The following is a 23056-nucleotide window of genomic DNA, read 5'->3' on the forward strand; positions in this document are numbered from 1 at the left end:
CTTTCTTATTTGCTTACTAGTTTCCAGTTCAATGTCTGTTCAATGTGGGGATGTCTGATTGAGCCCAAGACAAGTGCCTACTTCCTAGCTGCAAGAGAGGCTGGGAGAATGCATATGTCCAGTTGCAAGTCTATTCTTTCATACTCTTCTCTGTGATGCTTCCAGTGGGACTCTGCAAACTAAGTTTTCCCTCATTCTTTTGTCAGTTACTTCCAGCAGTTCCAGTTAGACTCTGCATGGGAGACACTGAGAAGAAACTGACAGCTGAAATGAGGGGACATGGAGTTTCCTTCCTGTTTCTGGCTCTGGTTAGCATGTCTCCAGCAGCAAAACACAGTTATACCTCTATCCTCTGGATTCTTTAGGCACTTTCCAAGCCACATGCATTGCACTGCCTCTGATAACCAGCACCAGTTGGCTGTATCTCCTGACTCAGTGAACCCAGTACCATTGGAGCCAGGTTCCCCTCAGAGGTCTGAAAATCAGTCACAGTGCATTTTAGAAGACTGAGTGCCAGCCAGACGGTCCTAACCTCTCTGTCCTGCTAGATATATGAGCAACAGCTATGCCTGGGCCCCATCTATGAACTCCTAGGTCTATGAACCCTAAATATTTTATTCTCTCAAATCTAGGAGTGATGGATGTATCTCCCAATCCCCACAAATGCTCATATAGCCAATTTTCAGTATTAAGTCCTCTCTGTTTGAAAGACTGAGTGTAGTTTCTGTGTCCTTTACTGAATCTTAAGTGATAGAGTTTAACTTTTTTTTTTTTTAATTTTTTTTCCCTTTTTATTAATTTTTTCAGCGTAACAGTATTTATTCTTTTTGCACAACACCCAGTGCTCCATGCAAAACGTGCCCTCCCCATCACCCACCACCTGTTCCCCCAACCTCCCACCCCTGACCCTTCAAAACCCTCAGGTTGTTTTTCAGAGTCCATAGTCTCTTATGGTTCGCCTCCCCTCCCCAATGTCCATAGCCCGCTCCCCCTCTCCCAATCCCACCTCCCCCCAGCAACCCCCAGTTTGTTTTGTGAGATTAAGAGTCATTTATGGTTTGTCTCCCTCCCAACCCCATCTTGTTTCATTTATTCTTCTCCTATCCCCCTACCCCCCCATGTTGCTTCTCCATGTCCTCATATCAGGGAGATCATATGATAGTTGTCTTTCTCCGATTGACTTATTTCACTAAGCATGATACGCTCTAGTTCCATCCACGTCGTCGCAAATGGCAAGATTTCATTTCTTTTGATGGCTGCATAGTATTCCATTGTGTATATATACCACATCTTCTTGATCCATTCATCTGTTGATGGACATCTAGGTTCTTTCCATAGTCTGGCTATTGTAGACATTGCTGCTATAAACATTCGGGTACACGTGCCCCTTCGGATCACTATGTTTGTATCTTTAGGGTAAATACCCAGTAGTGCAATTGCTGGGTCATAGGGTAGTTCTATTTTCAACATTTTGAGGAACCTCCATGCTGTTTTCCAGAGTGGTTGGACCAGCTTGCATTCCCACCAACAGTGGAGGAGGGTTCCCCTTTCTCCACATCCTCTCCAGCATCTGTCATTTCCTGACTTGTTAATTTTAGCCATTCTGACTGGTGTGAGGTGATATCTCATTGTGGTTTTGATTTGTATTTCCCTGATGCCGAGTGACGTGGAGCACTTTTTCATGTGTCTGTTGGCCATCTGGATGTCTTCTTTGCAGAAATGTCTGTTCATGTCCTCTGCCCATTTCTTGATTGGATTATTTGTTCTTTGGGTGTTGAGTTTGCTAAGTTCCTTATAGATTTTGGATACTAGCCCTTTATCTGATATGTCGTTTGCAAATATCTTCTCCCATTCTGTCAGCTGTCTTTTGGTTTTGTTAACTGTTTCCTTTGCTGTGCAAAAGCTTTTGATCTTGATGAAATCCCAATAGTTCATTTTTGCCCTTGCTTCCCTTGCCTTTGCCGTTGTTCCTAGGAAGATGTTGCTGCGGCTGAGGTCGAAGAGGTTGCTGCCTGCATTCTCCTCAAGGATTTTGATGGATTCCTTTCTCACATTGAGGTCCTTCATCCATTTGGAGTCTATTTTCGTGTGTGGTGTAAGGAAGTGGTCCAATTTCATTTTTCTGCATATGGCTGTCCAATTTTCCCAGCACCATTTATTGAAGAGGCTGTCTTTTTTCCATTGGACATTCTTTCCTGCTTTGTCGAAGATTAGTTGACCATAGAGTTGAGGGTCGATTTCTGGGCTCTCTATTCTGTTCCACTGGTCTATGTGTCTGTTTTTGTGCCAGTACCATGCTGTCTTGATGATGACAGCTTTGTAATAGAGCTTGAAGTCCGGAATTGTGATGCCACCAACTTTGGCTTTGTTCTTCAATATTCCTTTGGCTATTCGAGGTCTTTTCTGGTTCCATATAAATTTTAGGATTATTTGTTCCATTTCTTTGAAAAAAATGGATGGTATTTTGATAGGGATTGCATTAAATGTGTAGATTGCTTTAGGTAGCATAGACATTTTCACAATATTTATTCTTCCAATCCAGGAGCATGGAACATTTTTCCATTTTTTTGTGTCTTCCTCAATTTCTTTCATGAGTACTTTATAATTTTCTGTGTATAGATTCTTAGTCTCTTTGGTTAGGTTTATTCCTAGGTATCTTATAGTTTTGGGTACAATTGTGAATGGGATTGACTCCTTAATTTCTCTTTCTTCAGTCTTGTTGTTGGTGTACAGAAATGCAACTGATTTCTGTGCATTGATTTTATATCCTGACACTTTACTGAATTCCTGTACAAGTTCTAGCAGTTTTGGAGTGGAGTCTTTTGGGTTTTCCACATATAGTATCATATCATCTGCGAAGAGTGATAGTTTGACTTCTTCTTTACCAATTTGGATGCCTTTAATTTCTTTTTGTTGTCTGATTGCTGAGGCTAGGACTTCTAATACTATGTTGAATAGCAGTGGTGATAATGGACATCCCTGCCTAGAGTTTAACTTTTTCAGCTTTTATAGTAGAAAGCTGGTTTTACTTCATAAAAAGACTTTCAGGGCACCTGGGTGGTTCAGTTGGTTAAGCATCTGTCTTCAGCTCAGGTTATGATCTCAGGGTCCTGGGATTGAGCCCTGCATTGGGCTCTCTGCTCACGGAGGAGTCTGCTTCTCCTTCTCCCTCTGCCCCTCACCCTGCTTGTGCTCTTTCTGTCTCTCTCTCAAATAATTAAATAAAATCTTTAAAAGAAGGGAGCTGAGGGAAATTGGAAGGAGATATGTACCATGAGAGACTCTGGACTCTGAAAAACAACCTGAGGGTTTTGAAGGGGTGGGGGGTGGAAGGTTGGGGGAGCCAGGTGGTGGGTATTATGGAGGGCACGCATTGCATGGAGCACTGGGTGTGGTGCAAAAACAATAAATTCTGTTACACTGAAAAGAAAAAAAAAAAAAAAAGACTCCTGGTAGAGACTTCTTCAATTGTTATAGGGAAGGTGGTGTGGGCTAGCCCAGTGATGGATATTAAGGAGGGCATGTATTGCATGGAACACTAGGTATTATATGCAAACAATGAATCATGGAACACTACATCAAAAACTAATGATGTACTTTTTGGTGACTAACATAACATTAAAAAAGAAAGAATGGAATATTGACAAAACAACTGACAAATAGCCACTATATCCATTCTGGTTTCCAATTAGGCTGTATAATCTGACAACACTTTGCTACCCTTCAAACCTGGATTTTTTCCCCCAGTTTGTTATTAATTTGCTATGTGATCTTGGATAAGTCTATTTCCTACTAGAAACTTCCATTTGTACATGGATTTTTAAAAAAGGAGGGTGACTGAGGCTGTGGAACTCAACATTCTCTGAGTTTCAAAACCATCTCTAGCTTCCTCTAGGCATATCTGGCTCTGGAAAGAGCTTAAGGAGAGAATAAGAAGGAGAGGGAAGATGAGGAGTCCTGGATCTGTATGACACCCTGAGTAACACTTGAAGATTTCACTTGAGGTGTCCTCTGGGTTCTAGTGGGCAGAGCAATGAGCAAATTGTTAACAAAGAAAAACATCTCCACTGAGGTCCTTATAAGGCAGAGGATTCTCTGTGCTCAGCCCTTAGGGCTCTGAGTTCATTCCTGAGAACAGCAGGTAAGCAGAATCTGTAAACTTCAAGGCACATTCTGACCATTTCCAAGGATCGCTCTGATCCATTGCCCTCTAGGACAGAATGATTTTGTTCCAGTCATTCATGTATGTCAACATTAATCAAGGACTGAAAGATACTAATGGGACAGACAAGCATCAGGTGCTTACTAGATTTGGCTGGATTCCTGAGCTGCCATAGTTCCTCAAATTGAGGAGTACTCTTTGACATTATTAACCCATCACCTTCATCATATGAATAGGAGACTGAGGTCCTGAGAGAACCATCCCTCCACCCTACCCTGTGTCAACCAGGTCATACTTCAACAAAGGGAAAATCTGGGATTTGTATTTGGATATTTTTATTCCCAGATAAGTGCTCTTCCCCTTCCCTCTTCCCACAGGATGCAGATCAATGATGACTTGTTGCAAATTTGGTCTAGATCATAAAGTTGCACAAAGACAGGCTTCCTGGGATAACAGAGTAACTCTTACAGATATGTGGAGGCGAAAGCCAAGTAAATGAAGGTGATGCAAACATGAGGGCCACTTGGCTTGATGATCACTCTGCAAAACTGCCAGACTAGCAGGACATCAGGGACTTTTGCACAACCTTTCCCTGATACTCCCCACATTTAATGATTCTAACATTTTCTCCTGACCTCCTTCTATACAAGGAGCAGACATCAGTAGACTTCGTAAGCCTTTATTATTTTTTCCCCCACTGATGGATTGGCCCTTAAATATCATGCAATTCACAGGTTCTGAAACTAAAAGCACTTAGCTGTACTTGTTTAAAAATGCATATTTATGGGATCTGGAGGACCCATCTTTAATTTTTATTTTGTTGTTGTTGTTTTGTTTTTATTTCATAATCATATTAACTCTGAAATCCCACTAGACTTGGAGGGAAGTAAGGAAAACATGGAATGCGTAGAACTGCAAGAGCACAAAAAGTATTGGACATTTCAAGCAGTTGGGGGTGAGGGGGTGCTCTCCTGAGCTACAGAAGGAATGGTCTGGTAGTTAAGATAAAACACAAGTCAAATTTATTAGATTTGTTAACAGTCAGCCATGGTGACCTTCTTGCTGGTCCTCCCATTCCTGGACCCAAAGTGCTCCATGGCTTCCACAATATTCATGCCATCTTTGACCTTGCTAAAGACCACATGCTTTCATCCAATCTCTCAGTCTTGGCAGTGCAGATGAAAAACTGGGAACAGTTTGCTTTGGGTCCAGCATTTGCCATGGAAAAGATGCCCGGACCCATGTGCTTCAAGATGAAAAAAATTTTTAAAGATTTTATTTATTTATTTTGGGGGGGTGTCACAGGTAGGCAGAGAGGCAGGCGGGGGGTGGGTGGGGAAGCAGGCTCCCCACCAAGCAGAGAACCCGATGTGGGCCTTGATCCCAGGACCCTGAGATCATGACCTGAGCCGAAGGCAGAGGCTTAACCCACTGAGCCACCCAGGCACTCCAAGATGAAATTTTCATCAACAAATTTCTCCCCATAGATGGTCTGGTCATCAGTGCCATTATAGCAACTGACGTCATCACACTGGCACATAAATCCTGGAATAATCCTATGAGGATTTATATATAAATCCTATATATATTTATAACCAAATCCTTTCACCCCAGTGCTCAGAGCTCTAAAGTTATCTGCTGTCTTTGGAACTCTGTCTGCAAACAGCTGGAAGGAGACCCAAACCAAGGGCTCACCATCCATAGCCATGTTGAAGAACATGGTGAGGTTGACTGTAGATGGGTGACACAGCCTGCTCTGGGGCAGCGGCATCTGCAGTTCCTCGAGAACCTCTATTTTATTTTTTATTTTTTTATTTTTTTTAAGATTTCTTTTTTTTTTTCGTTTATTTGTTTATTTACAGCATAACAGTGTTCATTGTTTTGGCATCACACCCAGTGCTCCATACAGTACGTGCCCTCCCTATTACCCACCACCTGGTTCCTCAACCTCCCACTCCCCAGCCCCTTCAAAACCCTCTGGTTGTTTTTCAGAGTCCATAGTCTCTCATGGTTCATCTCCCTTTCCAGTTTCCCTCAACTCCCTCTCCTCTCCATCTCCGCATGTCCTCCATGTTATTTGTTATGCTCTACAAATAAATGAGACCATATGATACTTGACTCTCTCTGCTTGACTTATTTCGCTCAGCATAATCTCTTCCAGTCCCGTCCATGTTGCTACAAAAGTTGGGTATTCATCCTTTCTGATGGAGGCATAATACTCCATCGTGTATATGGACCACATCTTCCTTATCCATTCATCCGTTGAAGGGCATCTTGGTTCTTTCCACAGTTTGGCAATCGTAGCCATTGCTGCAATAAACATTGGGGTACAGATGGCCCTTCTTTTCACTACGTCTGTATCTTTGGGGTAGATACCCAGCAGTGCAATTGCAGGGTCATAGGGAAGCTCTATTCTTAATTTCTTCAGGAGTCTCCACACTGTTCTCCAAAGTGGCTGCACTAACTTGCATTCCCACCAACAGTGTAAGAGGGTTCCCCTTTCTCCACATCCTCTCCAACACACGTTGTTTCCTGTCTTGCTAATTTTGGTCATTCTAACTGGTGTCAGGTGGTATCTCAATGTTGTTTTAATTTGAATCTCCCTGATGGCTAGTGATGATGAACATTTTTTCATGCACCCAGGGGACCTCTATTTTAGACAGCCCCTCCCCACCCCCAAGTAATTCTAATGTAGTATTTGCTAACAGCATTTTTAGAAATACTCATCAGTTTAACCAGCCTTTTAAAAAAGGAGATAAACAGGGGTGCCTAGGTGGCTCAGTGGGTTAAAGCCTCTGCCTTCGGCTCAGGTCATGATCCCAGGGTCCTGGGATCAAGCCCTGCATTGGGCTCTCTGCTCAGCGGGGAGCCTGCTTCTCCCTCTCCCTCTGCCTGCCTTTCTGCCTACTTGTGATTTCTGTCAAATAAATACATAAAATCTTTAAAAAATAAACAAAAGAGAGATAACCAGAGATGTGGAGAGGAAAGGAATTATTCAATAGTAAGTGGATCCCAGACTCTCTTTAGAGCCTCTTGATTCAAGTTATACCAGACAATGAACCCATTTGAAAGATACATCCAGGTTTTGGTGTGTTGTGGTGGCCAAACCTCCTGCTGTGGGACTGCCTCTTTAAGCCTGGCACATTCTTATCCTGCCCAGTCCTTTGGGGACTCCTTCTTACCTTCTCCTTGTCTTCTCTATGCCTTTCCTCTCCTCCATCCCTCCCCTTCTTGCCTCTCCTTTCCCTTCCTTCCCATCCGTTCCAATTATCTACCTATTGCTTTGAGTAAAATTTCCCAGAACATTTTCTATTTCTCACCATTTTATGGGTGAGCAGTTTGGGAAGGAATGAGCTCGGTGGTTCTCTCCTGGGGTCTTCACCAGGTTGCAGTCAGATGTCTGCTGGGGCCATAGTCATCTGAGGCTCCATGGGGTTGGAAGCTCATTCATGTGACTGGCAACAGACCTTGGCTCTCAGGTTGATCTTGTCTGGGGCTGCCAACCAGAGCACATGCTTGGGCCTCCCCAGCATGGATGTCTCAGGGTAACTGACCCTCTTACATGGCAACTGCCTCATGCACCCCCTGAAACAAGCATCATAAGAGGGTGGAATGCACTTTTTTTGGCTTAACCTTGGAAGTCACACAGCATCATCTGTTTTTACTCTACCAGTCAAAGCAGTCCCACAGTTTGCCGAGTTTCAAAGGGAGGGGCCGTGGACTCCAAGACTTCTACCACTAGGCTGAAGTGAGTGAAAGAATTGTAGGTCCCTGCTTTAAAACTGTGCCATCATTCAGTATCTTTTTCTCCTCCACCTCTCTCTCTTCTCCCTTCCTCTGCATCTCTTTGCTGATCCATCTCCTCCTTTCATGTCTCTTCCACAGTTATCTTCTATTTTGTACTGTCTGTGCTGGACTCTGGAAGTGTATCCTTTATTGAAAGTCCAGGAAACAAGCCCACGACCTTTTCGGAGACGGATCTCCCATGAAGTTAATGGAGCTCAAGTCTCATTGTCCCTCACCTGAGCAAACTTGGTTCCATTCTAAGCATTCCATGAAAATTTTACAAAGGTCACAGCATCATCAGAATTTCCAGTTTGTAGGGTTTCCATACTCTTCTCTTTCTTTTGGCGTCACTGGAAGACCCAGTGATTGCTTGTTCTGCAAACACTGCACAGAGGGAGTAGATGTGAATTATTCATTTGCAAAAATATCAGACCTATAGAACACTTTATTAGGGAAACTGGAAGCTTCTGAAGCATACACAGGTACCGTAAGAGTGAAGAGATAGGATCAGACACTGAGAAAGTGTTAAAGGGTGAAGGGCATTATGTTTGAAGAGAATTTGATCTGGAGGAAAGGCAGTAAGCAAATCCTGGGGTTTGGTTTTTGGAACAGTCAATGTCTTGGCAGCTGAGATTTGGCCAGAGGTAGCCGATGTGAAGCCTCAGTCAAGCACACATGGAGAGAGCCCTGAATTATGAGCCAAATTCTGGAGGTTGTTCCAGTTCTCTTTATCATACTGAGGGAGATGGTGACTCTGCAAGATAGCAGAATAGAAAAGGATGAGAATGCTTGGACCCTACTCATACAGGAACCAAATCTTGTAATTAATAGAACAAAGGAGATGGGGTCATTTTTATATTTTTTCACAGAAGAGAAACCAGAAGTGGAGTGATTTGGGGGGCTCATAGCATGCTGGTGTGCTCTGAGCTTTTCAGTCAAGTCCCAGTTTAAACCTATTGTCCCAGTGTAATAACTAGTGGCATCCCCTTTCACTCTCAAAACTTTCTCAGTTTGGTCAATAAAACATGTGGTTGTCCTGGCTCTAAGCACCTTAAAAAGGAAAATGAAGAGATTGAATGATGAGGGCATGGTGCCCAGCACTGGGCTGGTTCACTGGGCCTTCTTCTGACATAGTCTTGGACACTCAACCCCTTCTGCTTCCTCGTTCTGCGCCCCCTATCCATCTCATACTTGCCAACTTCCCTTTGACTACTGCTCCTCTTCACACTTTCTCTTTCCCAAAGCATCCCCTATTTGCCCCTTGGAGATGACTGATTCTACCGGCCCCAGGCCTGCCAGCTTCCTGGAATGGGCCAACCAACACCCAGACCTCCCACCTGTGCAGGTGAGCATGGGAGATGGGACCCCTGAGACTTACGTGCTTCTGAACAGACGGCCCTGCAGGCATCTTCAGATTGGAAGTTGTTATTGTTCCCAGTGCAACCACCATAGTTGAAACTGGTGCAGGTTTTGATTTCCTTATTGTACCACCAGCGTGGAATGCTGGCCAGGCAGAGGCCAATACTCACTGGCAAACTGCATATGTCTGCAAGGAGATGGCAGAGCAGTATTGCTTGGGTGCCTGCCTTGCTAGAGAATATTCTGCAAAGACTTGGAAGGATGAAAGAGCATAATATTTTTAGGGCAGCATGAACTTGCTAAAAAGATACTATGCTGTTACACTTCTCTATGCTTTTGCACATGCATAGTGTCCACCCCTCTCTTGCTTACTAGGTGTACTCCTATTTATCCCTCAAAACACTACACATCAAACTCTTCTATGATGTCTCTTCTGGCTCCATTCTTTAGTGTTTGCCTTTTTTTTTTTTTTTTTTTTTTTTGCTTTTCAATCTTGCCTACACATTGATCACTTCCACATAATCATTTGTTCATATTTTTTGACTCCTCCATCAGAAAGTGAGGTTTGCACATTATGTCATCTTGGTACACCAGTTCCTAGCAGATAATCTGGCACTGAGAGGATGCTTCAGGAATTTTCACAGTACAAAATCAAACATATCCTGAACTTCAAGAGATACTTAATGGGCAACTGTTTTGTGCACAGTACTATGAGGTACAAATAGAGTTGTTTAGGACCTCACAGTCTGAAGCACAACAATGACGGCATTTATCAAAGTTCTTAGCACTTGACATATATATTGACATATAGCCTGAGGAGCTAGGTCCTCTTATTGTCCTCATTTTGCAGATGACAGTTCAGAAGTTCAGAGAGGCTAAGTAACTTCCCTAAGGTCACATAGGTGGCAAGGGATTTGAACTTAGGTATTCTGTTGCTCTCAGGATCAAGACCAGACCCCTTAATCTGGCCAGCAAGACCCTGCCTTGTCAGAACCTTGCCTATCTAACATGGCCTCACCATCCTGATATTTCTGTCTCTTACACAGGCATGCTCACTCTCTGGTCTCTGGACTTTCTAGGCCTGAGCATGCTGTCTCCTCACACAGGGCCTTTGCACATGCTATTAATTGTGCCTGGAAAGCTCTTCCCTCCAATTTTTGTCTATTTGCTGCCCATCTTTCAGATCTTAAATCATAGATCTTTTTCCTGAGAAAACCTTTCTTGCCACTCTGGCCTATAATAAGCAAGTGGAGCCCATCATGTGTATAAGGGACACCAGTAAATATTTGTTGAATGAATGAATGAATGAATGGTCTTTGATGGTCCTCTTTGGAGTTTAATCATACGAGCACAGGGGAAAGTGTAGAAGAGGTAAAAAATGGTTAGGGAAGGCATCCTGGATTTATATGACAGAGAAGCCTGGGGGGTGGAACCAGGAATTATAAATCATATACCTGTTTCTTATAGCTATCATATCAGCTGACACCATGCTGGCATTTGATGGGACCTCAGTGGGAACTTGGCACCTCAGAGGATCATAGAATAGCCAAGAAAACTTGTGGTCTAATGCCTGCTTCTTTCTTACAAATGGGAAAACTAAAGTCCACAAAGCAAAAACTCTTACTCACATCATATACCTGAATAGGGACAGAAATGAAATAAACCCCACCCAGTTCAATGCTTCTAGGATTTGGGTCAAGTAGAAGATGTGCCCAGATTCTTGGTCAGAGACCAGCTATCAGGGAACCAGGGGAGAGGTCTGACATTGCCAGTGCTGATGGGCAGAGAGTGGGGGTCAGCAGGGAGGACACTGGATAGTTCAGGGGCTTTGTGTGTTACCTTCCGCGAGATCTAAACATTTATTTGCACAGTTAAAACTGCAACACGTCATCTTCTCGGGGCATGGTTTCTTCTTCCCGCACTGGTCGATTTCTCTGTAATTGCATGGTACCCTGATTTTGGGACACTTCTCTGTGGGAGGGGAAAAAGGAAAAAGGAAGGCCAGAACCCTCCATGGTCAGACCCACTACTGCAGACTTAAGGACGACTTAGTGACCTTCAGATGACTCCACATTTCCACAGCACTGGCCCCACTCCCAACCCTGTAATGACTGCCCATCTAGTTCCTAAACACAGTCCTACTCCCACCCCCACCACTCACGAGGTTTCAGGGAAAAGGATGCTCTCTGCTAGGACTACTCTGGTCACTTGGCCTTCCTGTTTTGGATGTTTCCTGGGTGGAGGGCGAGGGTGCTAGTGCTCTTCCAGGTGACCGAGATTTCCATTTGTGGAGTCAGATGGCTGGGCTTTTGAATTTCTGTGCCACCCGTGGAATGGCAGGCACCATCTTTGGACTTTGATTCCTTCACTATAGAGTTGTTTCAAGGATAAGGTGACAAATTTCAGAAGCCATTGTCAGGCGGCCTGGGACACAATAATGATAATTAATATTAACGAGATGCTTCCTGTGCTCTTGTTCTCTTCTCCTGAATCCTTGTGGCATTTCTATTTGTGAGTCCTATCAATATCCACATTTTAAGGTGCCTCCTTAGCGCAGTAGGCAGCGCGTCAGTTTCATAATATCCACATTTTATAAACAGAGGAATCTGGAGCACAGGGTGGTCATGTGAACTTCCCCAAAGTCACACAGCTACCACTAAAGGAGAGGAGCCAGGATTTGAAACCTACAACGTATGGCTTCACTGTTGAGTGCTCAGTGTATTTTAGCTGCTGCTTAGGGGTGTCTGCATATCTCAGCATTCCGAGGAACTTCAAGAGACCATTCTATACGCCACAGACAAGGACTCTCTGGTGGTGTGAGTGTGGGGAGAATTTTGGGGGCTGCAACTGGAAGATTCAAAGCTGCCAAGGGTGGAGCTAGGGCGAGGGAGCTTTCTTGCAAGAAAAGCCCATAAGGTCCCAGCAGCACCTTTAGTCCATCTCATAAGCTCCAGGTCCAGGCACCTCCAGAAGAAATCCCTCTCATAACGATAGTGGGCTGTCTGTTGCTAGAGACCCAGGTTCTTGCACTCACAGGAGGCATCTTAGAAGATGGTAGGGCTCTGAGAGAAAGACTGTGAATATCTCCCTTTCTCCCATCTAAAACCTAAGGCTGAGTGGGGAAGGTGTTCCTCACCCTTAGAACTCTTTGTTCCTCCCTCCCAGCAACTTCCATATCTCCACTGGGAGGCCCTAGTCCCCAGTACTTACTGCCAAAGAGCCCCTCAACGAGCTCAGGTTCCTGGACTCCCCACAAGAGGATGAAGAGTGCCAGGACTGGCAGAAGTCCCAAGAGCCCCATTTTAAGAGCTACTGGCCTGGCTGATGGTGCCAAAATTAGGAACTGCTCCTCAGTAGCTCCTGCTTCTGAGCTTTGGCTGCCCTGGCCCTGGAGCCACATATCACTGAAGACAAGACAGCCACACTCCCTCTGCTGGGGAACGCCAAGTCCCCGAGGCCATCAGTGGGAGTAGCTGACACCCACAGCCCTGACCCTGGGGAAAGGGCTCTTCACAGGCAGCTTCTCAGCTCACTGAGGTTCTCTGGCTCTCTGGTCAGCCAGGGAGAGGGGGCAAAGCTTGTCTGGGACTTCTAGACTCCCTCGGAGAGGGGGATGTTCAATTTCAGCATCTTCCATCATCCAGGGGTAGTTTAGAGTCAAGAATATCCCAGTTCTCTTCTTTCCAATCTTACACTTCTCCTGATACATCTATTTGTCTGTCTGCTTGTTTTTCTCACACTGTTTATTTTCCTTCTCTCTGTGCCTCCTTCTTTCACTCTGTGCCTGCCTTTTCCTCTTTTCCTGTGAGTCTCCGTCTGGGTCTCTTTCTCCCTGCCTTTCATTTCCCTTCTGTTCTTCTCTTTTTTCATCTCTTTGGACCACCCCTTTTCCTTAACCATCATCAAAAAGTAAAGATGTTACCCTGAGTAGCATGTGGTCTGGAGGAGCCAGGTTGATCCCAGGTTGAACCAAATCTTCAGAGAGTGTGTGTCAAGATCATGGAGGTTTGAAAGTAGGAGAGGATGCCAGAGCTGATGGGGAGCCTCTATCGTTGGGTGCAATTTGGAACGGGTGATGCAGGAGGAAATACTCAGAAGCAGCAGCCATGGGGCATGAAGATTCTTCCCTGAACTTTCCAACTTAGGGTGTGCAGTGTTAAGAAGACATGTTCTTGACGTGCCTCTGATTTCACTTGCAGCTGCAGGAGAGAGATCTAGTGCACATTTTTTAATAATCATTTTAAAAAATGAAGTGGAATTAACATCAGATAAGGTGAACCATTTTTAAGTGGACAGATCAGAGGCTTTTAAGTGTACAATGTTGTGTGACCACCACCTCTGTTAGTTCCACAGTATTTTTATCACTCCAGAAGAAAACGTTAGGGGCACCTGACTCACTCAGTTAGAAGACCACATGACTCCTGATCTCAGAAGCTCTAGCCCCACCTCTGGTGTAGAGATTACTTAAAGAAACAAAACTAAAAAAAAAAAAAAAAGAAAGAAAGAAAGAAAGAAAAAAGATCAAGGTGATGCTGGCCTCATAAAATGAGTTTGGAAATTTTCCTTCCATTTCTATTTTTTGGAACAGTTTCAGGAGAATAGGAATTAGTTCTTCTTTAAATGTTTGGTAGAATTCCCCTGGGAAGCTGTCTGGCCCTGGGCTTTTGTTTGTTTGGAGATTTTTGATGACTGTTTCAATCTCCTTACTGGTTGTGGGCCTGTTCAGGTTTTCTATTTCTTCCTGGTTCAGTTGTGGTAGTTTATATGTCTCTAGGAATGCATCCATTTCTTCCAGATTGTCAAATTTGTTGGTGTAGAGTTGCTCATAGTATGTTCTTATAATTGTCTGTATTTCTTTGATGTTAGTTGTGATCTCTCCTCTTTCATTCATGATTTTATTTATTTGGGTCCTTTCTCTTTTCTTTTTGATGAGTCTGGCCAGGGGTTTATCAATCTTATTGATTCTTTCAAAGAACCAGCTCCTAGTTTCATTGATTTTTTCTATTGTTTTTTTGGTTTCTATTTCATTGATTTCTGCTCTGATCTTTATGATTTCTCTTCTCCTTCTGGGTTTAGGGTTTCTTTCTTGTTCTTTCTCCAGCTCCTTTAGGTGTAGGGTTAGGTTGTGTACTTGAGACCTTTCTTGTTTCTTGAGAAAGGCTTGTACCGCTATATATTTTCCTCTCAGGACTGCCTTTGCTGTGTCCCACAGATTTTGAACCATTGTGTTTTCCTTATCATTTGTTTCCATAAATTTTTCAACTCTTCTTTAATTTCCTGGTTGACCTATTCATTCTTTAGAAGGATGCTGTTTAGTCTCCACGGATTTGGGTTCTTTCCAGCTTTCCTCTTGTGATTGAGTTCTAGCTTCAGAGCATTGTGGTCTGAAAATATGCAGGGAATGATCCTAATCTTTTGATACCAGTTGAGACCTGATTTGTGACCCAGGATGTGATCTATTCTGGAGAATGTTCCATGTGCACTAGAGAAGAATGTGTATTCTGTTGCTTTGGGATGAAATGTTCTGAATATATCTGTGATGTCCATCTGGTCCAGTGTGTCATTTAAGGCCTTTATTTCTTTGTTGATCTTTTGCTTGGATGATCTGTCCATTTCAGTGAGGGGAGTGTTAAAGTCCCCTACTATTATTGTATTATTATTGATGTGTTTCTTTGATTTTGTTATTAATTGGTTTATATAGTTGGCTGCTCCCACGTTAGGGGCATAGATATTTAAAATTGTTAGATCTTCTTGTTGGACAGACCCTTTGAGTATGATATAGTGTCCTTCCTCATCTCTTATTATAGTCTTTGGCTTAAAATCTAATTGATCTGATATAAGGATTGCCACCCCAGCTTTCTTCTGATGCCCATTAGCATGGTAAATTGTTTTCCATCCCCTCACTTTAAATCTGGAGGTGTCTTCGTGTCTAAAATGAGTTTCTTGTAGGCAACATATTGATGGGTTTTGGTTTTTTATCCGTTCTGATACTCTGTGTCTTTTGATTGGGGCATTTAGCCCATTAACATTCAGGGTAACTATTGAGAGATATGAATTTAGTGCCATTATTAGCCTGTAAGGTGACTGTTACTGTATATTGTCTCTGTACCTTCCTGATCTATTACTTTTAGGCTCTCTCTTTGCTTAGAGGACCCCTTTCAATATTTCCTGTAGAGCTGGTTTGGTGTTTGCAAATTCTTTCAGTTTTTGTTTGTCCTGGAAGCTTTTTATCTCTCCTTCTATTTTCAATGATAGCCTAGCTGGATAGAGTATTCTTGGCTGCATGTTTTTCTCGTTGAGTGCTCTGAATATATCATGCCAGCTCTTTCTGGCCTGCCAGGTCTCTGTGGATAAGTCTAAGAAAAAAGAAAAAAAGGACAACCTCTACCTATTTTCCCCAGCCTAATCCTTCCCCAGTCACTATTTTCCCCAGCCTAATCCTGCCCCTGGCAACCAGTAACCTACCTTCTATTTCTGTGGATCTTCCTATTCTGGATGTTCTATAAATGGAATCACACAGTATAGGACCTCTCGTGTCTGGCTTTTTCTGCATCACTTAATGCTTTGGAGGTCCGTCTGCTGTGTAGCTTGTGTTAGTTTTTGACTCCTTATTGTGGACAGTGTACCATGATAGCATCCCATCTCAAGTGTCAGAGTCTCTACTTCTGTGCTATAGGACTGCTCTGACTCCCTGACAGCTTGTCAGCTTGTGTGGGGGAACAATCTGGAGGAGCAAGAACTTTCATAGGCCCAGGCATCCAGGAGGGGATGGGATGCGTAAATGCCTCTGCTGCCTCATCACTGGAGATGAATGCAGACATCTGGACACATATTTTACAGGACTCCTTAGAAGGTCCCCAGGGGCAGTAAGCTGCAATTTGCCCCCATGGTAACAAGCTCATAATTGACTCCTCTCTTGTCTGTATCACCCACCTCACCCTACCTTATGTGTATTGAGAGATCTCCCAAGTAAACTCCTCTACCCATGTCCTTGTCCTAGGATTGGTTTCTGGGGTCTCCAAAATAAGGAAATGCCCATAGACCCTTGTCTTAAAAGGGTCCTGCAATTTTTTTGAGAAACAGAGGAGGATCACAATGTTCCTGAAGCTCTGAACTCTCAAGGTTCTGACAGTTTTCACTCCCTTTGTTGGTGTCACAAAAGCTTCAATGAACCTTTACTCTCTGCAAAGTGTAACGTACCAACAGATATGAATTATTCAGCCTCAGAGGCACAGGAATAAACAGTGTACTTTATTGAGGAAAACTGGGAGAAATGCAGGTATAGACAGGGGGTTCTAGACATTGGATATATAGGAAAGAAGCATAGGGATGGAGTAAAAAAAAATGGGACCATGTGTGAAAAGAGGTTGAGGTAGAGTAAGGGGAGTGCCGATCCCAGAACTCTGCTTGGAGAATAGCTGAGCCCTAGGAATGTGGAATTGAAGAGTGGAAGCCAACATGGAACATCGGTCAGGAGCATGGACAGAGCCTTGGATCATGAGCCAACTCCTGGTGGTTGTTCAGGTACATCCTTATGCACTGATGATTAGGAGCCTGGTGAGAATGTAGGACAAGACCTGCTAAGCATCTTGGACTCAGCTTATCTTCAGAGCGAGTCCTGAAGTGACATTCATGCATCTCAGCACAGGAGGTGAAAACAAAGTGGGTTTTCTCTGGGGACCTATAGCTTTCGTCCTTGTAGGAGAACGGGGTTGTGGTTGAGATAGAGTGCTGATGATCCAGTCCTAGGCTGGATATCCTGTAACCTCTCTGGAGCTGGTCTCTGGGATTTCACCATGTCTGCATCCTCCCTCCACCCCTCATACTTGCCAGCTTTGATCATGGCCACATCCTTCCCAACCTCAGTTCCCAGAATACCGCCCTCCATCCCTCTGCCAGGTGCATGCTCATCTCCAAGTGAGTGGGTTTTTTCAGCAGCTGGCTTGTCAAGGCTATGGCCCATCCCTGAACAAAGCAGCTGCACACAGTCCTGCCGGAAGGGCCCGAGTGAGGACGGGATGTCCCGGGGACTCGACTCACGGTTGCTGGGGCACATGTTCTGGCACATGGCTTTGGACTGGAAGTTGTTGTTGTTTCCTTGGCAGCCACCATAGATGAACTTGGAGCAGGTATTCTTCTCCTTATCGTACCACCAACGGTGGAAAAATGCCATACAGGGGCCAGGTTCTTTGGGCATAGAGCATATATCTGTAGGGAGACACCAGACTTGAGCAATATGAGTGCCCAGCCCCATGGACCAACTGAAATTGTTACCCCTGCAAAGCACCAGACGTGGAACAAAGCAAGCTTCTTTCCCCTTATCACACCTCAGGAGCCCAGCTCCACTGGTGTATGGTACACCTTGTAGGGAGACTCCAGAGTGGAGCTGTGGGGGGTTCTGCAGCCCCAGAGAACACTCCCCCCATTCCTCATGGTCACCATCCCCATTGTCTTCCCTGAGAATGAGAAGAATTATTTCAAGACTCTGCTCCCAATTCAGTGTGTGCACGTCGACCTCCCTGTGACCTGTCTTGGCCTTGACTTGCTCTTCTGGAAAATGGGAATGCTCTTCTGGATTGTGTCCCCCCCACCCACTCCACGCCCATTCATATGTTGAAATCTTAACATTCAGTACTTCAGAATGTGACCCTACTTGGAAACAGAGTTGTGGCAGATGTAATTAGTTAAGATAAGTCATCCTGGAGGAGGCTGCATTCCTAACCCAATATGACCAGTCTTTTTATAAAAAGGGGAAGTTTGTGTGTGCACAATACACACACACACACATACACACACCCCACCATGTTCAGCTGAAGGCAGAGGTCTATAAGCCTGGGACTGCCAAAGATTGCTAGCATGTCCCCATGAGTTAGGGGAGAGGCATGGAACAGATGCTCTCCTGATAACCTGAGAAAGACCCTGCCTTGCCAACGCTTGACCTTGTACTTGTATCCTGCAGACCCTGAGACAATACATTTCTGTTGTTTCAGCCACCTAGCTTGTGGTCCTTTGTTACAGCAGCCCTAGCAAATGAATGCAGATCTGAACTAAACTCAAGAGTTCCTTGAGGGAAAACTCCTGATTCACTTCTCTGCCACTCTCTTTCATCTTCCATGTTCCATGCCTGGGCTGTAGGGATAGCCAGGAACTGATCTCCTGCCCCTGTCCCTAGTCCCTCCAATCAATCCTTTGTGCAGCCCACCAGGGGGAAGGACCTAACAAACCTGAAACAGAGCTGATCACGTCATTCCACAGCTAAGACCTTGACTTCATGGCAAGTCTTCCCATGACTCACAGGCTCTTTGTAGTCTGACTTCTGCTTGTGGATCTGCCCCACCTCTACCACAGTACCACCTGAGGTACATGCTCCTGCAATATTCAACACCCTTTGCTATCCCACACACCTACATCTTTCACTGTACATTCCCTCTGCCTACCCTGCTGCTGTTCATTAGCGACACTTCCACTTTCTCTTCAAAACCTCAGACATGAGTTCCTCTGTGATATCACTGCCTCCATATACACCCCACACCCCCACAGGTGCCTGGACCAATCCTGCATTGTTCCACCATGTTTCTGATCTCATGTACATGATTGTTACTGGTAACCTCGGTCTCCCCTTGAGGTTGTGAGCTTCCAAGGGAGCAGAGATTGTGTCTGATTTCATCTTGGAGCCCCATTACTAGTAGGTAGTCTGATTCAGTATAGGATCTTGCAGAATGTTGAGGGTAAAACCAAATGCATCCTGACCTGAACTAAATAAGCCATTCATTGAGCACCTGCTATGTGCAAGATGCTTTAAGAGACATAGAAAAGGGATGGAGCCTTGTAGGAGCTCCCAGTTAAGAATAACAGTTAATATCATACGATCCCTCTGATATGAGGAATTTGAGAGGTAGGGTGGGGGTTGTAGGGGGTAGGGAGGGAAAAAAAGAAATAAGATGGGATTGGGAGGGAGAAAGACCATAAAAGATTCTTAATCTCACAAAAAAAGCTAAGGGTTGCTGAGGGGTAGGGGTAGGTATAGATAGGGTGGCTGGGTTATGGATATTGAGGAAGGTATGTGCTACAGGTGAGTGCTATGAAATGTGGAAGCCTGATGATTCACTGACCTGTACCCCTGGGGCAAATAATACATTATATGTTAATAAAAAAGAAAACAATGAAAAAAAAGAATAACAATTCATTTAAACTAATATGTGCCACCTGTCTATATTTTGCTCTAAGTAGAGCAATGCTCTAGGCATTTCTCTAAGTACTTCATGCACATCAACCTACCTGGAGAAACTGAGGGACAGTGGGGGGAGAATTGTTAATTTGCCCAGGCTGTTAAAAGCCAGAGCTAAGACTTGAACTCAGGAAGCATGGATTCAGAATCCCTCCCCTTAGGCAAACGAACAACTTACCATCCTCCTAGCCATGCTGCTCCATTGTTAAGTCCTGCTTGCTTTACTTCCTAGACATCTTGCAAACACACTCCATTCCTCTCCATCCCCTCACCTACCTCTCTGGTCCAAGCTACCATATCATCTCTTCCTGAATTCCTTGAAGATACTTTGTTCCTCTTCTGTGTGTTCATTAAAAAACCCAATTACGTTGCTGTCCACCTCGGTGGGTTTCCATCCCTCTTGAGATCAAAGTGAGTTGCTAGCCCACCAGACCCTACCTACCTAAGATCCTTTCCCTTGTACCATGCTTATATATACTCTTGCTCCTTGGCCTCAGGACCCACCATTGAGCTTTTGTGCATGTTTTTCCCTGTACCTGCAAAAGCTCTCCCACTGACTCTATGCCTAAATTTACTACTCATCCTTCTGAACAGGACTCCAGATTTGCTTTCTCAGGGAAGTCTTCCTCACATCCCTGACCATGCTGGTCTAATCTTATTATGAGTCTCAGAGACACTAGATGCATATTTGTTAAATGAAGAGCAAAGAGAGTCTTTAGTCCAAATAGTCTATGATTGTCTATTTGGAACCCAAGGATATGACCATGGAGTTAAGATTGCAGGAGCAAAGGAAAGGCCTTCTGGTCTGGAGTAGTTGAGGGAGGTTTCCTGGTGCTGAGTTGGACTTCAATAAGCAGAGAAGTGGCCCCTCTGCAGCAAAAAGCTGGTAAATACCAGTAGCTTAGTTATCACTTCCAGCAACAATGTGCTGACAATAGCCATGAGGGGACTCAGAAAATCATGAATCCAAAGAAACAAAAAGAAAATCACAAGAGTTAAAAGCAACCACAAGATTGTCAGCTACCATCCTATAGTCATCTTCTGTCTGGGGAAACCAAAGCCCAGACAGGATGAAGATACTACCTAATGTCACACACATGTATCAGGGGCTGTGACGGCTCTAAATTGCAGGTCTCCCCAACCCAGCAGTCTTGCTCAGGGACCGGCCCTTAGTAAAGAAGGGACAATGCTGCCACATGGCCAGAGGGTGAGGGTATGGGCAGAGGGGCTGGTAATTCTGAAGCTCTGAATACTACCTTGGTTGAGGTCTAAACATTTTCTTCCACAACTGAAGATGCAACACTTCTTGTTGTCCAGACATTGTCTGTCCTTCGTACAGATATCCCTTTCTCTGAATTCACATTTCTCTCGGATTCTGGGGCATCTCCCTAGGAAAAGGACAGTTTTACAACCATGAATGTTGGAGGGCACAGTGCCGACTCTTCTCCCAACCCGAGGCAATTCTGGGGAGTCGGGGAAGCTTGCTTTCTCTTTGCTCATCCAAAGGAGACCTTTTCTTCAGGGTGTTCTCATGTATTTCCCAACACTGCCCACACTACTCTCCCTTCTGACCACCATTTACTCTCTAAACCTTCTCACCCCATCCCTTGTTCCACCCCCTACCTTATTCCCTCTAAGGCGGGATTTCTCAACCTTGCCACTAGGGCCTCATCATGACTTACGGGAGAGGAGGGCTGCCCTAGGCACTGTAGCATGTCGAGCAGCATCCCGGGCCTCTTTCCACTGGATGCCAATAGCAGTCCCCAGTTAAAGAACCAAATATGCCTCCAGACAGAAAATGTCCCCTGGAGGGGAAAATCACCCCACTGAAAGCCACTGGACCAGGCTAATCTGGTCATTTTTGGCCTGGTTGAGAAGTCAGTGTTTGGTAGTTCCTGGTAGAGGCGGGGGGAGTGGGCACTATTGCACATAACTAATATCCCTCACCTTGTCATCAGAGACTCAGGTATTTAAATTCTACCTCTTGGCTTACCACTCACCTTTCTGAACCTTGGTTTTTTTTCACTTTTAAAATCATTTTAGCCTTACAGTCATTGAGGAAGAAATGAGACAAACTGTGTAAAGCTCTAATCATAGGAACCGATGCATAGCTATTTATTAATATTTGTCAACTGTTTTCCATAAGCCAAGCACTTTTCTACACTTTAAATGCTATCTCATTGAGCTCTACTGACATCCCCATTTTGCAGAGGAGGAGACAGAAGCACATGGAGTTTAAGTAACTTGCCCAAGGTTATGGCTGCTGAGTGGAGGAACTAGAATTTGGACCCATCATGTCTGAATCCAGATCTCTCAAACTCATTACTTTCTAAATGTTCAGTAAGTAGTAGTGATTATCATTATTTCTATGAAGTCATGGAGTATTACTGTCTTCAGTTCAAAGAAACTTCTGGAGGTTGTCATCTACCCCAAAGGCAAAGCACCCCTGGGGATGCAGGAATACTTTATAGAACTACATTTGAAAGAATCAGGAGTTGATAGAGATGATATCTTGAGAAAGGGGGCTGTTTCTGTTGTGAGATGAGGGGGAGGTCCCCTAGGCTTCTCAGATTCCTATAGCCCCTCCCATAAACACTAGATCCTGTGACTCTTCCCTCAACCCCCAACCGACTCTCACTTCAAAGGGGCTGAAAATGAGGTTTGCCTCAGGTCTGTAGTCTTGCATTCACTGAAGTGATCTTCCAAAAAGAGGGAATTTGGAAGAAATAGCCCAAATATGTCCCAGCCTGGGTCCAGGGCTAAAATGGTGGGAAGCAACTCAAGTCTTATTCCTTCTTTCTTCCTCCCAGCAAACTTCCCTCTCTCCAGGGCGAGGGCTGAGACCCCAGTACTTACTGGGAAAGATCCAGTCAGTAAGCCCAGGTCCCTGGACATTCACTAGAAGAGTAGAAAAGACCAGGATGCTCAAAAGTCTAGAGGACTCCATTCTGAAGAAGCGCTGGCCCCTCTGGTGATCCCAGAATATGAAAATGTCTGTCTGCCTTTGTCCAGCCTATTTCTTCAGTAGTCAGTATCTTGGATGTGAGAACTGGAGTCAAGCCAGCCACCTCCTTTTCTTCTGGGAACACCAAGCTCCTGAGATCATCACTGTGCCAGCTGGCATCTACAGCACACAGCCCTGAGGAAGGGTCTTTAATGGCATGGCTCCTGAGCCTCAGCAGCCTGGGTGGAGGTGGGGTGGGCTGGGCCCTCTGGTCAACCAGGGGGAGCAGGCAAAGCTTGTTTCAATTTCTAGGTGACCTTAGGTGTCAATGTCACCATCAGGGGTCTTCTTCTTGATGACTCTGAGAGTTGTGGAATGTGCTTGTTCTCCATTCACTTTCTATTTTATCTGCATGCTGAGTGGCATGCCCCTTTTGTTTGCCTCTGACCGTATGTCTCTAGGGATCTCCTGGTATCTCTGTTTTTCTGTGCTTCTTTGTGTCGGTGTCTGACTTACTTTCTTTTTCTGTGGGTCTCTCATGATCTCTGTGTCTCTTTCTCCCTCTCCCACCCTTCCA

The 23056-nt window shown here is 44.6% G+C and overlaps 1 protein-coding gene and 1 pseudogene across 1 annotated transcript; both read right to left on the reverse strand.

The window, feature by feature from the left end:
- Nucleotides 1–5196: 5196 nt before the first annotated feature.
- On the reverse strand, nt 5197–12350 carry LOC123926971 (annotated as a pseudogene).
- A 4563-nt stretch (nt 12351–16913) lies between these two features.
- On the reverse strand, nt 16914–22482 carry LOC123926636 (eppin-like). The gene is made up of 4 exons (XM_045980578.1): nt 22392–22482; nt 20793–20923; nt 17348–17527; nt 16914–16925 (listed from the first exon to the last, which is right to left on the reverse strand). Exons 1-4 carry the CDS (start codon nt 22480–22482, stop codon nt 16914–16916), a joined length of 414 nt encoding a protein of 137 aa, XP_045836534.1.
- Nucleotides 22483–23056: the final 574 nt, after the last annotated feature.

The sequence above is a fragment of the Meles meles genome, chromosome 16 (genome assembly GCF_922984935.1).
Source record: "Meles meles chromosome 16, mMelMel3.1 paternal haplotype, whole genome shotgun sequence".
Lineage (NCBI taxonomy): Eukaryota > Metazoa > Chordata > Mammalia > Carnivora > Mustelidae > Meles > Meles meles.